This window comes from Nuphar pumila, chromosome 15 (genome assembly GCF_984573655.1).
Source record: "Nuphar pumila chromosome 15, dmNupPumi1.hap1.1, whole genome shotgun sequence".
NCBI lineage: Eukaryota > Viridiplantae > Streptophyta > Magnoliopsida > Nymphaeales > Nymphaeaceae > Nuphar > Nuphar pumila.
Genome location: NC_143263.1, coordinates 84,527,857 through 84,545,216, shown reverse-complemented (window position 1 = coordinate 84,545,216; position 17,360 = coordinate 84,527,857). Strand labels below are relative to the sequence as shown.

At 36.2% G+C, this 17,360-nt stretch overlaps 1 protein-coding gene across 4 annotated transcripts in view; it reads right to left on the bottom strand.

The window, feature by feature from the left end:
• Positions 1-6,015, bottom strand: part of LOC149815830 (uncharacterized) — a 110,771-nt gene extending 104,756 nt beyond the window's left edge. For 2 of the 4 annotated variants that reach the window (XM_089990102.1, XM_089990104.1), the window contains exons 1-2: positions 5,050-5,920; positions 4,008-4,240 (exon numbers count right to left, since the gene is read on the bottom strand). In XM_089990102.1, coding sequence (XP_089846228.1) covers positions 4,008-4,177 — 170 coding nt within the window. In that variant the 5' untranslated portion in view covers positions 4,178-4,240; positions 5,050-5,920. Of the gene's footprint in view, positions 1-4,007; positions 4,241-5,039 lie in introns of all 4 variants that reach the window. The other 2 variants (XM_089990103.1, XM_089990101.1) reach the window with 2 other exon arrangements.
• Between the last annotated feature and the right edge of the window lie 11,345 nt (positions 6,016-17,360).

Sequence of the window (17,360 nt, the reverse complement as noted above, 5' to 3'; positions counted from 1 at the left end):
CTTTGAATAATATACCCCTGAACGTTCTCTTCCGTGATGGTTGTCTCGGCCCGTGTGTACCCGCGGGATAAGAAAATGTGATACTATTTTGTCACTTGCAGAGAGATTATCATGTACATTTGTTACCTCATCATATTCAGTACGACTGAGGGTGATACTACTGTCACTTGCAGAGATATTATCCTGTATATTTGTTACCTCGAGAGTAGTAACATTTGCTTTAGGGGCATATGACTTTGATGAAGAAGAGGTTGACCGACCATGCTTATCCCAGCAACGATCTTCTAAATGTCCAGATTTTCCACAGAATGTACATTGAAGCTTTCCTCTGCCTCTCATACCTCGTCCTCTGATATTCTGAATATTTCCATGCCCATAACCAGATGAGACAACAAGAGCAGATGACTGAGTCACAGGTTGAGATTGTGGAAGAGAGATCGCAAGTCTACTCAGACGATTGTATGCATCAGCAAGAGTAGGTACATCTGATCCAGTCAACATTTGGACTTTTGCAACAGAAAATTCTGAAGAGAGACCTGTAAGAAAGCAAGCAACCATAGTTTGTTCTTGATGATCCTTTTGCTTCGAGCAACAAAGAGGCCTGTGAGCATTGAGTCTTTCAAACGCAGCTTTGACAGAGGCATAGTATTGGGCCAAGGTCTGATCTCCCTGCTGCAAATTATATATCTCCTGTTCGACTTGCAGGATACGACTCACATTAGTCTCTTGTGAGTACGTATCTCGAAGATTGTCCCACATCAGTTTGGTTGTATTATAATAAATTAATCTATCTGCAATATGGGGTTCGACACTATTCATGATCCATGACATGACTATGTCATTATCTTCATCCCAAGTAACATATTTTCTCAATTTTTCAGTGGGTTCGTCTTCCAATAAAATATGTTTTCTACGATGTCCAGATACCGACATCATAAAAGTTCTGGACCACCGGGCATAGTTGGTTTCATTCAACCTTACAGAAGAGTCGTACGAGAAGGGATTGGCAAAAGCCTTATACTCCCCAATATGTTCAATTTTGGAATCACATTTCGAAGTTTCAGCCATACTGAAGATGTAATTCTATTTCAGCAAACAAAAAAAAAAGATTACCTCACTTGAACAACAAGTGTTATAATCACGCGTCAGGCAATATGACAACCAGTAAAGAACATCACCCCACAAACAGGAAGAATTTTCCAACACAGCAGGGAATAACGACTGCAAAAGAACCACGACACAACAGGGAATAACGACTGCTGAAATCCATATTTTGAAATAAAACAACCAACTAAAATTTCAGGGAATCACGACCAATGATAATATGCAGACGCAGAAAAGGAATCACGACAACTGCTGCTCCCAAACATATAAAGCTCGATAGCCAATTAAGAATATCAGTTCTTCAGAGCACGGTTAAACAAGTCAGTCATATCTCGATCACACGCAACAGCACATGAAATGAATCTCAATCACACGCAACAGCACAGGAAATGAGATTGCTGCGACTCCCAAACAACAGGAAGTCACGGCAGGAAATCACGACAAAAAACAATCATGGCAGGAGATCACGGCGGAAAAAAAATACTCCAAACTGAGAAGCTCAAGGGTTACGGCTCCACATCTGCTCCCTTAGATCTGATGACAGATCTGGGTCAAATCCCAGATCTGTTATCAGATCTTACACACAAACAAAAACGCAAACCTGATTTCAATATATTTTTTTCGTTGGTGAAGATCGATCCCTATTAATCACGCTCCCGAGATCACAGGCTCTGATACCATGTAGAAGGAAGATGTGATGCGCAAATACCTGGGTAGAGAGAGAGAGGAAGAGAGAGAGTCGGTTACACAATAAAGAAACTCGTTACTCCTGGATTAGGGCTAATCTCTATATTAAATAGAGATAGTCCAAAGAACGAAATTACACCCAAGTCCCTCATTAAATATTAAAATTCAAATAACCTCTAGTTTAGAAAAACTTTTAACTAAAAACCTCTTAGTCTCAACAATATACATATAAGTTTATACGAGATAAGTATACGTAGAGATCCCTTTATGGGTCCTGGATCCGAAATTTGGATCCCAGACCCAAATTTAAAAAAATACCCATTATTTTCAAATAATTTGAACAAGTAATTGCCAAAATTCGAGGTTATTACAATATCTATTACAACAATACCATAAATTTTGGTATTTAGGTTCTATATTACAACAGAACAAGGGATTTGAAGAAGATATCACAAATAGGTTCAATGTTGATTGGGTTAAGTGCAAACAAGCTAGTGGTGTGTTATGTGATAAAAGAGTACCTCTACGACTGAAATGGCGTTTCTACAATACTACTAATAAGACCAACACAATTATACGGAGTTGAATGCTGGGTGACTAAAAAGCGACAAGAGGACTGGGTGCATGTTGCAGAGATGTGTACGCTAAGATGGATGTATGGGGTTACGAGAAAGGATAGAATTAGAAATGAATATATTAAAATGTGCCTAGGAGTCAGACCAATAAAGGCTAATGTACGTTTAAGATGGTTTGGACGTTGCACGAAGACCTCTCACAACGCATGTGATGTTTAGCTCTAGATAGACAGGAATGGAGAAATAGGACTCATAAAGCCGACCCCATGCAGTTCGGGTGATGTTATATATATATATATATATATATATATATATATATATATATATATATATGTGTGTGTGTGTGTGTGTGTGTGGGATAATATTTGCTACAAACATTTGTATGCACAAACACCTATAGATCACCATGGTGCTGGTTGCTTTGATACAATCGTACCTCATAGATGGCTTCAACATGGTCCAAATGCTAAATCGATGTGTGGATTGTGCTTTTTTATCTAAAAACACAATTTTAAGTGTCTAAAAGATATTGCACATTGTAGCTATTGATTTTTCAAGCCTTTTAAAATCCTGCCTAAGTGTTGTAATCAGATGATCAAGCCGATCCCCACTAAACAAAAGATGTAGATCACGTGTAAGGTTAGTTTCATGAAAACAACCCAAAAAATGAAAATAAAAAAGAGGTGTTTGTACATGAAAATAACTAGCATATATATATATATATATATATATATATATATATATATATATATATATATGTATATATATATATATATTAGGTCATTCGTTAAGTGGCCTTCAAAAATCATACTTGTAGGTGTTTTCTGCTTGATCTGAATTGATAAACTGGAAGCAAATTAGTGTATCAGATAAATGTTGCAATGAATACATGGGACTTGATCCTCTGAACAAACTCTCTTCTCTCCATCTTGATCTCAAAAAATATTTTTGATCAGATTGAATGATGGCATAGAAGTGTATTTCCCCCATCAATTATATTCCAAACAGAGAAAATGCTTTTATTAAATAGAAATGCAACCAATAACTTGCAAGAATGTAACAAAGGATAGGGAAAACCCAAAACTCCATTCCAAGGAGGACAAGATAAAAAAGAAGGAAGAATTGCATGGTTGAAGCATTGAACAATGATATCAAAAAGACAACTTTAAGGGAAAACACCAAAAGTGACTGATGGCAACAGAACCGCTTTCTGGTGACTAAATAAAAAGAAAGAGTGGATTTAGGAATAGCGTTCAAAGAAAAAATATAGAGGTCAATGAATGAGAGAGAGAGAGTGGCATGGAGAAAGTTCAATTTGGGATGACGAGTAAAGAGGCATATAACTTCAACTATTGATCTTTAAAATTTGTTATTATTGCATGATTATTAGTACAAAAAGGAAAGAGTTAACCTGATCAATGAACAGAACTTATCAGAGATGATCTAGACCTCCATACAAAAAGTGTTCTCATGCAACAAATTCCCCGCTCGTTAAACTCATATCCAGTAAATGTACAATGGACCATGAAAATAGTAGCAATACATATAGAACTAGAAGCCTATTCAAGAATCAAAGTGCTCAATTTTCAACTTATAATTTGGCAGATAAGCTATGAGAAATGCCCAGCATATACAACATACCTGGGAGTAAAACCAATGCCCGTCAAGAAAACTAGAAGATAGGTAAACCAGCATGCAGATGTGATATCATTGAGCATGTGGCCAACACCATAGAACAATACAAAGAACCTCCTAAGCGGCGTTGTGCACGGCACTCCTGCTGTCGCTTCAATTTCATTCTCATCAATCATAGTGCCGGATGTTCTACAAAAGCATCAACACCAGTTTATGCAGCATTTTCACAAAGAACATTCCTGCAACGAACAAGGTCATATTAAAAGCAACTCCTGCTTCAACTTTCAGATATCATTTGACTCAAAAGAGGTGTCCAACCTCCATAACTACCTGAGAAGATGGCACTAAAAACATGCCACAAGGATACGGCTGCGGATATGGGGATACAGCCATTTCCAATATGACTTGTACATAAACGGATACGGAATGGGAACCAAAATGGAGTATCCGTGTGACATAGCAAGTTAACAACAAGCTATCAACTGTATCGCCTAAGTGTTGAAACCTCAAGTCTTTGTGTTGCAACTAGAGTTTTGAAGGAGAAGAATTGATTGTTTGTGGTCATGCGATACAACACACGCAAAAAAAAAGAGGAATAAAAGAAAGATCCTAAACACTACAATTAATAATCCATCTTAAGGACGTAGCGAAAGCCCTAACATCGTTCCGAGAATAAGAAAAACAAGCTCCACAAACAAATTCCAAGAAGCAACAACACTCCGTAACAACGTTCGATTATGAAAGAAGGAAATTTTCTCTAGTTTTGTTCAGAATTCTATTGAAATCCTTCCTCTCCTTTCCCCCCTGCCCCCACCTTCTTCTCTTCAGGCAAAGGGTATTCGAAACCCAAATTTGTTTGTTTTATGACGTCATATCTCTTTCTTTGAGAATTTATGACGTCATGCCTTCAAGTATCAGCCATATTAAACGATACCAACCAATTCAAACCAATCAACGAACAAATCAAAGTAAAATAAAATTCCTTCAGTACCAATCGAGCGAGCGAGCGAGCGAGCGAGAGAGAGAGAGAGATGAAACCTGACCGTACCTTCTGGGCTTCCTCAACAGCACCGAAACTCCGTGGGCACCGCCTCCAACACTCAAGGAGCCTCTACCAACAATTTTTTACTTGAGTTCACTTGCCGAGGAAGAGGAGCAAAGGTGTTGGTGGGGGTGGGGGGTATGCTTTTGGCATCGCAGGGTCATGGGAAAGGAGAGAGGAGAAGGGACGATTTGGGGGCCGTGTCACTATAAAACACGCAGCCGAAATGGCGTGTCCTTGTGGCATGGGAGGCTCCATCCAACAGTCAAAGTATGCGCTCTGCGTTTAGTCATTTTCTCACACACAGCCGATCTTCATGACTAATGTCCGAAACCGGCCGGCTGAGAAGCATCATCGTGGCATGCTGTCAGCCGTGTAACAACTTAATGGTTGGATTGCTTTTTACCCCTCGCAATTTCTTCAGAACCGTTCATGCGATGGATGCTAGATGAACGGTTAAGGAATATGAAGCATACTGAATGGACGGTAGAGAGGGAAGCTCCAAAACTATGGTTGTTGGATGCCTCTTCAGTGTACGTCAGGTTACGAGGGAGTCGCACCAGTCACCATAGATACTCGATCTTTTTTTTTTGTTTTATAAGAAAAGCGATGCCCGAATATCAAAACAAAGTAAAGGGATCTCAGTTCTACTCCGCAATAACCCCGAGTCATTCTCAAGCTTATCCTCTTTATGACATGCCTAGAGAGTGCTTTGGTAGAAAGAGGGAGGTGGAGCTTGTTTTGATTTTGGGCTCGTGCTTAGGATCTACATTCACAAGAAAAGAGTATGGAAAGTCTTTATTAATATAATCTGATACAAGATAATAAATAAAGCTACAAATGAGAATTGCACCTGTCATTCGACCTAATGCATGCAGCCCAAGATCTCCCTCTTCGTCACCAAGAAAATTTTCTCTCACAAAAATCTCAAAACCCAAAAAAAAACCCAAAACCCTAAAAAGATCACAGCACACAATCTCTCATGCCAAAAACCAAAAGTATCACCTAAAAAAGAAAACACCCTCTCTTTTCAAAAACCAAAAGCCAAAACCCAAGCCTTAAGGTCTAATACAGAGAGCCCCCCTCTCCTTTATTTTCTTCTTTATTTTTATATTATTATTTACCTTAAAACTTCATATGTTTCCTTCTTTGGTTCTCACATCTACATTGTATGGTTACTATAAAAGACAAATAAGAATAGTTCAAAGAGGACTCTTATGTGGTACATCTAGGTTCCACTTAGACACATTCAAGCCCCAGTTCAACATTCTCAACCTTGGCTTGAATGCTCTTCAACCAACTCTCTTTAAATGTTTTATCTTCCTAAGGCCCAAACAATCTAGCTAATAATAAAGACCATGTCGAGGCCAACCCTAAACTCAGTAATAAGTATATTTTTTATGCACAAACCTATGTATTCATCTAAAAAAGCATACGCTATCACATCATTATCCTGTGCACATTACCTATGAGTCATAGTAATATTTCTCTTAAATTAAATTACCTTATGCAATGTACTATCTTGTGACTAAATCTGAGAAGATCTTGATAAAGAACCATCACCTTTTCCTTTATTCTCAACTTTTTGCTCCACCTAAAATAAAGTCTTCTATTCATGAACCTTTGTTTTTCTTGCCTTTGTCATGGAGCTCTTATGATATTGATATTACAACCTAATGATAGTGTAGGCTAAGGGTTCGAACACATGAAGGTGTAAGTTTTAAATAGGTTAACTCGGGTAGACATGGTGGTTGGATTCATATAGGATCTCAGAGAAAATTCAGTTCTCCCTAATGGCATAACAAAAAATATGAAATTTGTGAGTTGGCTCTTGACACCCTATGGTAGACAAGGTCCAATTTTTAGGTCTAGAGGACACAAGAACAGGGAGTTACAAATTTTTGAAGTGATTGAATTATGCAGTCTAGGATAGGGAAAAATAAGTTAGGGTTTAAGCTGACCAAATTATACAAATTTGTTCTCTACACTAGCAACTCAGTTAGCTTTGAAATTTAAAGGGGTTGACTAAGAACACACTAAAGCAACTTAGGTCCAAAAATCAGGACCAGACTCTTTACAGTTTGGGCTAGAGAATTTTTTGAAGTTTGACGAGTTTTATAAAGATTATAGGATTTAGGTAATTAAAGTTAAGTTGGGTGATGAGAGAAGGAGATTCAGACCTACTTAAATCATAGAGATCAAGTGAGGAACATCCCAAGAAGGTTAAACTTGTTGAATGAGGTCAACTCCACTAGGGAAGGGTGGGGATGACTGGATCACACTAGCACTACGAGCTTGACGATGCGTAGACTTGGTTGGACCTTGGGCAACACCCAAAGACTTTATCAAAGCTTCACATGACCTACAATAAGTCAAGTAACGAGAGAGAAAAAGCAAGAATATGGCAAGATTTTGAGAGATATAGAGAGAGACAAAAGTAGAGAGAGAGGCGTGAATTGGAAAGATAGAGAGAAAGATGTGAGATAGATAAACATCATTTTTTTTATTCCTGCTCAAAAATGAAAATACAAGACCTTTATATAGGAATAGAGGATTCTCATTAAGCTATTTCATAAGTTTTATAAAATATTAAAATTCTTCTAATTTTAGTTAAGCCTTCTTAAACTCCAAGTTAACCAAGCTATTTTTGAAATTCTAGCTTCTAGAAATAGCCCAACCTCTTATATCCTCTTTCTCATTCTTACCACCCTCATAACCTCACCCTTTCATGACGCTCTCTGGGTATGCCCCACCAGACCCAGCTGCCCTAGTCGACTGAGATTTTGGATAAGGGTCTACATAATCCATAACATTCCCCTCCCTTTGAGTTTTACTTAGTCCACTAAGCAAAAATCGAGAATAATGCTTCCGGAGGTTAAAGTCGAACTCCCCAATTGGTTCTCTTTCATCACAAGTTATAACATAACGAATATTTAATTTTGTTTCCTCCATTCACTGAGATAAGTCATTTATGACACAATTTTTTGGACCTTTTCTTGTATTGGAGTTTAAAATCGTACCCCATCATTTTGATGACCCATTTTTGCTGAAGGAAGGCTAAGACATATTGTTTCATGAGATGCTCAAGGCTCTTAATTATGATTGGTGTGAACTATGAAGTGCCTCCCAAGTAAATATGGTCTCCATTTCTCAAGTGCCAATGTGATAGCGATCATTTCCTTCTTGTATGTCGACAAGGTCTTGGCACTGTTGGTGAGGCTTTTACTTATGAAAGCCAATGGGTGATCTTTGTGTATAACAACTGCACTAATTTTGATGTCATATACATCGATCTCCACAACAAAGTCCTTGAAAATTTTTGGTAAGGCTAGCATGGAAGCCTTGCACATGGCTCGCTTAAGCTTCTTGAAAGCGAGTTCGGATCCTTCTGATCATGCAAATGCATTCTTTTTCAACATTGTCATTAAGGTTCAAACTTCTCTTAAAATAGTTTTTTATGTGTAGAAATAATGTCATAGTTTCTTACGAACCTTCAATAATAGTCAGTGAGTCAAAGGAATCCTCATAAGGCTTTGATGGAAGCAGGCATAGACCAAGAGAGCCTCGATCTTCTCTGGATTTATGCTTACACCTTGTCTGTCCATAATATGGCCAAGGTAAGATATTCCAGTGTATCTAAAGTTGCATTTGAACCTCTTATTTGTGCTCCTTAAGGTATGTAGAATCACCCTCATATGCACCAAGTGATCCTCCCAAATCCAACTATAAATCAAGATGTCATCGAAAAATATAAAGACAAACTTGCAAAGCATTGGCTGAAATACATCATCCATGACTCTTCAAAATGTAGTTGAGGCATTTATTAAGCTAAAAGGCATTATTAAGAACTCAAACTAACCATCGTGAGTCCTAAATGCTGACTCTGAAACATCACCATCAGCCATCCAAATTTGGTGATATTTGGCTCGAAGATCGATCTTGGTGAGAACTCAAAACTAATGCAATTCGTTCAATAGTTCATCTATGACCAAAATCAAATGTTTGTCCTTCATGGTTATAGCATTTAAGATCCTATAATCAACACAAAATCACCATGTATGATCCTTCTTTCGCACCAAGAGCACTGACAAAGAATAGGGGCTCAAACTTGGTCGGATCATTCTGCTATCAAGCATCTCTCAGAGAAGTCTTTTGATCTCATCTTTTTGTGAATACGCATATTGGTATGTTCGGACACTCACCGATCTATCACCTAGAATGAGAGTGATGTGATGGTCTTCAAATTTTTTGAAATGTAGGAAGGTTGGTTCACCAAATACATGTTCAACTTCGTCAAGAATCTCCTTTATTTCAGGAAGAACCTCCTACACTCCTTTGTCACCCGTTTGACTTTTCACATTAATCATGTAAAGGAAGGCCGCTTGAGTAGCTATATAAATTTTGAGAGCTTCCTTCGAGCCTACTTCATCTCCTCCCTTAGGTCTAGGGGTATTTAAACATGTCATTTTTTCGATCTTGTCAAAACACCTCTTCATCTTGTTAAATTTTCACTTAACATTTTCAAGGTTACAGAGTCAACTCATTCCTAACACCACATCAACACATTTTTATGAGAAACACGTAAGACTCTAATTTGAACTTTGATCCTTTGATATCCAACTCCACATCGAGGCACATACTAGCACATTTGAGATGACTGCCTTCTCCAACCATAACATTGAAAAGTGGTTGCTCCTTAGTATGACAACCATAGCTTGCATAAGGACTTCCTCACAAAGTTCTGGGTTGACTCGGTGTCAATGAGCACTCTCACTTACTATTTATGAAGGAGCCCTCTTACCCTCATGGAGTTTGGGATGTAGACACTAACAAAGGCATGGTAAGAGATTTCATGTCCTTTTTCATTTTCTTCGTCCATTTCACTGTTGTCAAACACTTGTTCTTCTCTCTTATTCTCGCTTTCACACACAATATACATTCTTAGTGATTTACATTTGTGCTTGGGAGCTCATTTCTTATCACAATTATAAGATAGATCATTGTTGCACTTGTCTGTCATTTAGGCTATACTAATGAATTTGGTCTTTACCTTGGAACCAAATTTTGCTTTGTCTCTCTCCTCCTTGCTTGATTTGTGATTTCTCGACCGTCATGGGGTCGACTAGACCTTTTCACAAATGATGATTTTCTGAATCTCTCTTCTACCACCCTAGCCTTCATAAAACATTCTTCCAGAGTATGGTGTGTGTGTGGGGGGGGGGGGGGTCCAGATCGATGAGATCGACTCATATGTCATCCCTAAGTCTTCTCATGAATGTGCCTATTAAGGCGGTTTCAAACCAATCCCTACATATGGTATATAGGTTATCAAATTTCGTTTGATGTTCTTGGATGAACCCCTTTTGCTTGATGACTTTTATTTCTATATTATGGTTCATGTAGGGTGATGGTTCAAACCTCTAAGAGTTTTCTTTCAAACCCGAACCAGGTAAGCATCCCATAGGATTGCTCACACCATTAGTACCACCTTAAAGCTTCATTATCGATGTGAGCTATGACATATGCTAATTGTTTTTCAAGGAGAATTGGTGTGAATTTTATGAAAACCCTTTTTAAAACTATATTTTTAATGAAAATTCAGTGAAAGCCAAGCACCAAAAATATAAAAACTGACTCGCACGAGTGGTGGAGTCTGGGTCAATCTCATGGAATGGGAGATACTTGTATCCAAGCACACAAGCTAAATTACTCTTTATTGCCAAAATAAAAAGAATTAATAAGTAATTAACTATGAGAGTACGGCCCTACGCAGAGGGCTTTAAACAAATAATAATAAACAGTTTTATTACAGACCCAAGTACTTCAAGTCTTAGTAGTTTCCTTGGATTGATTTGCTTCCCTTGATTCTTCCCCTATGTACCCTTTAGGTAATTAGGTTGAGCACTTTTGCATGGTTTGCTAAAGGGCTACCTGAGGTCACTTCTGAGGGCTTGAGGGGACCTCAGAGGGTACTTTGAGGGCACACAAAGGGGCTCACCGCACGTCCAATTGCTCCCTGCAGAAATCACAAACACAAAACGAAGCACAAATGAACAAAAACTAACACTTAATTAAATAAAAATCAACAAAAACACAAATCTAATAACAACTACAAAAAGACAAATTAGTGAAACTACCTAACAACTTGTGTAAAAAATTCAGAAACTAACTATGCTACTTGAAATTGAATGTAAAACTAATTAAATCTAAGACACTAAAATGTATAAATGAATTAATCTATGAACTAACAACTAATTAATAAACAACTAATGAAATGAACCATTAATAAAATAAAATAACTGATAAAGTGCAGCAACATATACTATCAATTACTGACAAAAAAAACATGTTAATAAAGAAGGAATGTATGACTAAACATTTAATGAACTAACAAGCCTATGATCTAACCAACTAATGCAATATGCTATAAGTTAATGAAATAACAAAAGATTAAAAGGACAAATGAGGTACATCTAATGAAATAACACAAGAAAGTACTTATAGATGACTGATAAAGTAATGTATAAAAGAAATAGCTACTACTGAAATGCACAACCATATTACATAGATGACAAACCTAGCTGCTAAATTATTTTCTATGTACTATAAATTACCTTGTATTGGTAAGACGTTAACCTAATTAAAACAAACAACGTCAAAACCTAACCTATAAAATAAAGTTAACATGAGTCACTAACCTATAAAATAACTTAACATCAATTGCCAAAAACACATTAGTTAATAAAACAAAATTGAAAAAAAAACTACGTTAACTTGACTACCGAATTGTTAATTGCACTAACCTAAAAAAATAAAATAAGATGTTCAGCATATATGTATCAAACTAATGCATTTGCTGAGTCAAAGCACGCCATCTATTAATGTCAGTCGTGTTTATGCGTAAACTGACATTACTCAATTGAACCACCATGAGTCATTTAAAAGGGTGAACTGTGTAGGTCGTTCGGTAGTTGGAGGTACAACGTTGCATGCATATTATACTGATCAATATTGATGTTGATTCCAACAGCCACACCATCCAACGATTCTGCGTTGAATCAATGAATCACACAAGACCATTCAGACTGTTGGACGACTTCACGCTAGGCATGTTTTTATAATAACTTAATCTAGATTACTCAAGCAAATAAAATATTTTGATTAACTAACCTATGCTATTCTGCATAAATAATAAAAAAAGTAAATCTATGCTCAAAATGAAATATTATATGAAACTAACTAGATGCAAAAAACCTATAAAGAGATCTATACAATAAAGATGCAAAAATCAAACATGATGTATGCGATGTTTCTAAATGACTACAGAGATGGGGGAGAAGAAGCTCACCTTGCGGATCACCGCTGATGGACTGGTTGAGAGGAGAAAGTGATTGATCCCAGCTGCATACACGTTGCCCCGACGAAGAGGAAGAAGTTGCCGATGACGAAAGGGTTTGAAGCTTAAAGAAAAAGAGGGAGAAGAAGAAGAAGCGAAGAGTAAGAGAGAAAGAAATCGACAAAAGAGAGAGGAGAAGCAAGGGAGAGAGAGAAGAGGGAGGCAAGAAAGCTGCTTTCCCAACCCTCTAAACTACTATTTCTAAGCCTAATTAGGTTAAAACAAAGTTTTCAAAAGAGTCTGAATATTTTCAATAATTTCCAAAACAAGGTCTCTTATGAAAACATGTTTTTCTAAAAATTGAAACTTACTAAACTAATTAAGAATTAGCTAATACAAACCTAAGCTAAGTAAACTACAATTAAGAAATTCTAAATCTAATAAAAACACTAAAAATGCAGAAAAAGTTTTGAAAAACCTGATTTTCTGATAAAATTTAATTCAATGTGGTTTCTCGAAACTAACGATAAAAATGAGTTTTTACAATGACTTTAACATAGATCATGCATAAATAATGATTAATAAAATGTGAATGTTATGCATGATCAAGAATTGTTTGGCTTACAAAATATTGTTTGGCCTTATGCATTCGTCTTGTGGGTTCTTTTTCGTGAAGGTGGGAAACAAAATTTTTACCAATCGTAGAACAAAAAAGCCAAATTTTTGCATTCTAAGACCCATTCCCCTCTCTCCCGACTGTGGTCCAAGAATGGACTCTTGTGCATCTTTGTCTTTTGAATTGACATGCTCCTTGCGAAAACCTCCACCACAATTAGCAGATAGGAATTGTTGTTAAGTGGCTTAGAAGCTTCATTGAAATTTATTGCAATGAGTTTGTTGTTTGTTAGAGGCTATCTTCAAGTCCAATCATGCGATTTTCAACACCACCAATCTTGGTGTTGATTTCTTCAGTAAATTTGTCGATGATCTTGGAATTTATCTCCAATGCTTAGTTATGGATTTTCTTAGGTGATTTGGGGTTTTCTCTGATGCCAATTGATGTGAGCATAGGCTGAGGCTTTGAACACGATAAGTGGCAAGTCTAAAATGGATAAACTCAGGTAGACAGAGCGGTTGGGTTTAGACCTGGTGTTGGAGAAAATTTGATTGTCCCTAATAGCACAACAAAAAAAACTGAAATTTGGTGAGTTGGTTCTTGACATCCTAAGGTAGGTACAATCCAATTTTCAAGTTAAGAGAAGATGGGAACATGGAGTTACATATTTTTGAAGTGAATTATTATTTATGTTAGGGTTCAGGTAGACTGGATTGTACAAGTTGGTTATATGCATTGGAGACTCAGCTGGCTCTAAAATTTGAAGTGCTAACTAAGAACACATTGAAACACCTTAGGTCAAAAAATTAGGATCATAATCTTTATAGTTTGGGCTAGGTTTCTTTTGAAGTTTGACGAGTTCTATGAGGACTACAGGATTTATGTAAACTTAATTGAGTTGCCACAGGTTCAAACTAGATTCGGTGATGAGGGAAGGAAATTTAAACCACAGGGATCAAGTGAGGAACATCTTAAGAAGGTTTAACTCTTTGAATGAGGTCAACTTCACCAGGGAAGGATGAGGATGGCTAGATTACATCGACACTTTGAGTTTGATACCATATAGATTTGGTTAGACCTTGGGTAGTAGCCAAAGTCCTAATCAAAGCTTCATATGACCTACAAGAGGTCAAGTAATCAAAGAGAAAACTAGAGATGGCAACAATTTGAGATAGAGAGAAGTAGAGTGAGAGGTGAGAATTTGAGAGATAGAGAGGAATATGTGAGATAGAGAGAACTTCAACTTTTTCATTCTTGCTCAACAAGGAAAATACAAGGCCATTATATAGGCATAGGTGGTCCTCATTAAGCTATTTCACAAGTTTCATAAAATTTTAAAATTCTCTTATTTTTGGTTAAGCCTCCTTGAACTCTGAGTTGACTAGGCTATTTTTGAAATTTTGACTTTAAAAAATAGCTCAACCTCTTATCTCCTCTTTCTCATTCTTAGCACCTTCATAACCCACCCTTTCATGCCCTACTAGCCTGACCAGAAATAGGGGGATGCCCTATGTGGGCCCCACCAAGCTCAATTATAACATCCTAATATGCCATTTAAGGTGAGGTTTTGTCTAAGACATTGCCTCTTGAATCAAGCTCTAAGAAATTAGCTTGTGCAAGCACCAATGTTTAATTGCTCTTTAAAACAGAATTTGAGATAAGACCACCAAATACAAATCTAAAAGACATTGTTATACTGAACTAAGTTCTAGGGAGTCAGCTTGCACACAATCACTCATTCTTTGCCAATAGGAGCCTTATAGAACCTAGCGCACGTAAGAAACTACTTTAGCCAAATAAAGTGGTAGAAAACAACAAAAAATATTTTCTTTTGAAAATGGTTACAGATCTTGGGCGAGTCACAGTTAATAAAAATATGCATGACAATGGATCTTCGTCCTTCGGACTAGGGTCCACAACTCAACTTATAATTTGGTTTCAACTTAAGGAACACGAATAATAACTATGTTGGAATCATGTCATGTGTTAAACCATTCAACATTTAAGTAAACTAAATAATTAAAGGTAAAGTTTACACCATCAAATGTTTTATATTTTTTAAAAACTCAAATTTAAAACTAAGACTGATCTGGGTCATGCTAAGGGCTAAGTTTAATGACCTCCCATCCTCACACCCGTAACTACTCTTCGTCTGCAGAGTTGTTAAATAGGAAGTCAGACCCATCAAGTCTAATAGGAGAAAAATCACTTTACATGTTTGCAAAGAATTAAAGCATACAATAACACATAATCATATTAAATGAATATGATGCATACATTTAGGAACATATATAATCATGTGTTAAATCACATAAGTCATGCTTTGCATCACATAAACTTATCAACCTCTAAAATCATATTTTATAATATAATATCATGCTTTACACATCAAGCTTACAAGATAGACATGCTACCACATTCCATACATGAGCAATTATATAATGCTAATCAAAATATACTCATGCTCATACTAAAGTATTTGAATAATTAAGGCATATGTTCATCATAATTATGTCAAATAAGATTTTTGTTTCTCTTGTTATTATGCCCCGTGTACACATGGATATTAGTGATACATAAGAGAACATCGTGTGTGTTTATTATGCTATGTATTTTAGATTCTTCGTAGGTCTAACTGCTCATGGCAACCAAAATAGATAGTCATTGACCGAGAAGAAACTCCATAATGGCATAGATAACTGTGATGCATCTACTAACTACTACACTAGGCGTGTGATCTACCACCTAAGACACATTGGTAGTACACGTCCCCTACCTTCCGTGGACTAAAGACTAGTGAGACACCCTTTCTCCCATAAATAATCAAAGACAGATATATGACTAACATCTGTATATATTATGGTCACTTAGGATTGTACCAACTGCCCTCTCTAAGGTAGATTATGTGAATAGATGAGTTATTAGGTTTCTTTAATTAAGGGTTTAACATGATCCATAACCCATCCACCAGTCTCTAGTGCCTTTAAATCAACCTAATAAGTACATTTTTTGTGAAGTCAAATCAACAAGTTTTGTATATATGTGTTCGTCATGGTACATTTTTTGCACCCCATGGGTCCATTGACCCCCCAAGCTCATTCCCGAGCTATCACATGTACATGCATATCCTGTACGCCTTACAATACTAACATGCATCACATGTTCATAAGCATTTAGGCACCATACAGTTTCATGAACCACAAGTTTGTATGTGAGTAATATTATGTTCATGCATGCCTTGTCTTACAAAATAATTTTCTAATAACATGTTCATGCATATCTTGTATGTCTTATAGAATAACATGTAATATCATATATTCATTTGTGTCTTGCATGCCTTATAGAACAACATGTAATCTTATAATATTATGTTCATGCATGCCTTGCACGCCTTATAGAACAATGACATACAACATCTTTCATTCAATCATCTGTGATTACATATACATCATAATTATAATCATCATTTCATATCATGATCATATGTAACAATATCATCAACATATCATGATAACGTATAACTCATACTAGGCATTATTCAACATCATGGCCATATATGACATATTCATAACAAGTATGATAACATAAATCAGATTTTTCCTAAATATACATGAGGCGTGAGAATGCTTTTGCTCATATACAAAGTACTTGTCATAAAATTGATTTGTGGTGTTATTCACAACACTTATCACATGTCATGTAAAGCACCTATTACATGCCATAAAATTGGTTGTAGTAATGCTACTTCACAATGCACTTATCACATGTTATAAAGTTGATGTGTAGTGTTTATTTACTAAGTATTTATCACATGTCATAGTATTTATCACATGGCATAAAAACAAATTTATAGTAATTATTCACCAAACACTTATCACATGTCATAAGATGGATTTGTAGTGCTTATTCACCAAACACTCATCACATGTCATAAAACTTATCATAAATGCAAATCTTGATTTTATATGCACATGGTCATCTTTAAAAATTTAAATTTGTCTTAACACAAGCCTTCCATATACACATAAAATTTTAGATTTGCATAACTCAACTTTATTTCAAATTTGCTTGTCATAATTGAGTCTAAACAAGTATCTACAATCTGGATTTGGGAAAACCCCAAAGTCCATAACATGCATTATATCTCAAACATACAAATTAACATTTCAATTAAACATGAATCAATACTCCAACAAGTGATTAGAGTGTAAATTAAGAAAAACCAATAATTTTAATACATAAACTCATTATGATTTGCATGAAATAACATTAACAAGTGATTAAAGTATAAATTAAGAAAAACCCTTAATTCTAATACATGAACTAATTATAATTTGTATGAGTTAACATTATATGTTATTGGCA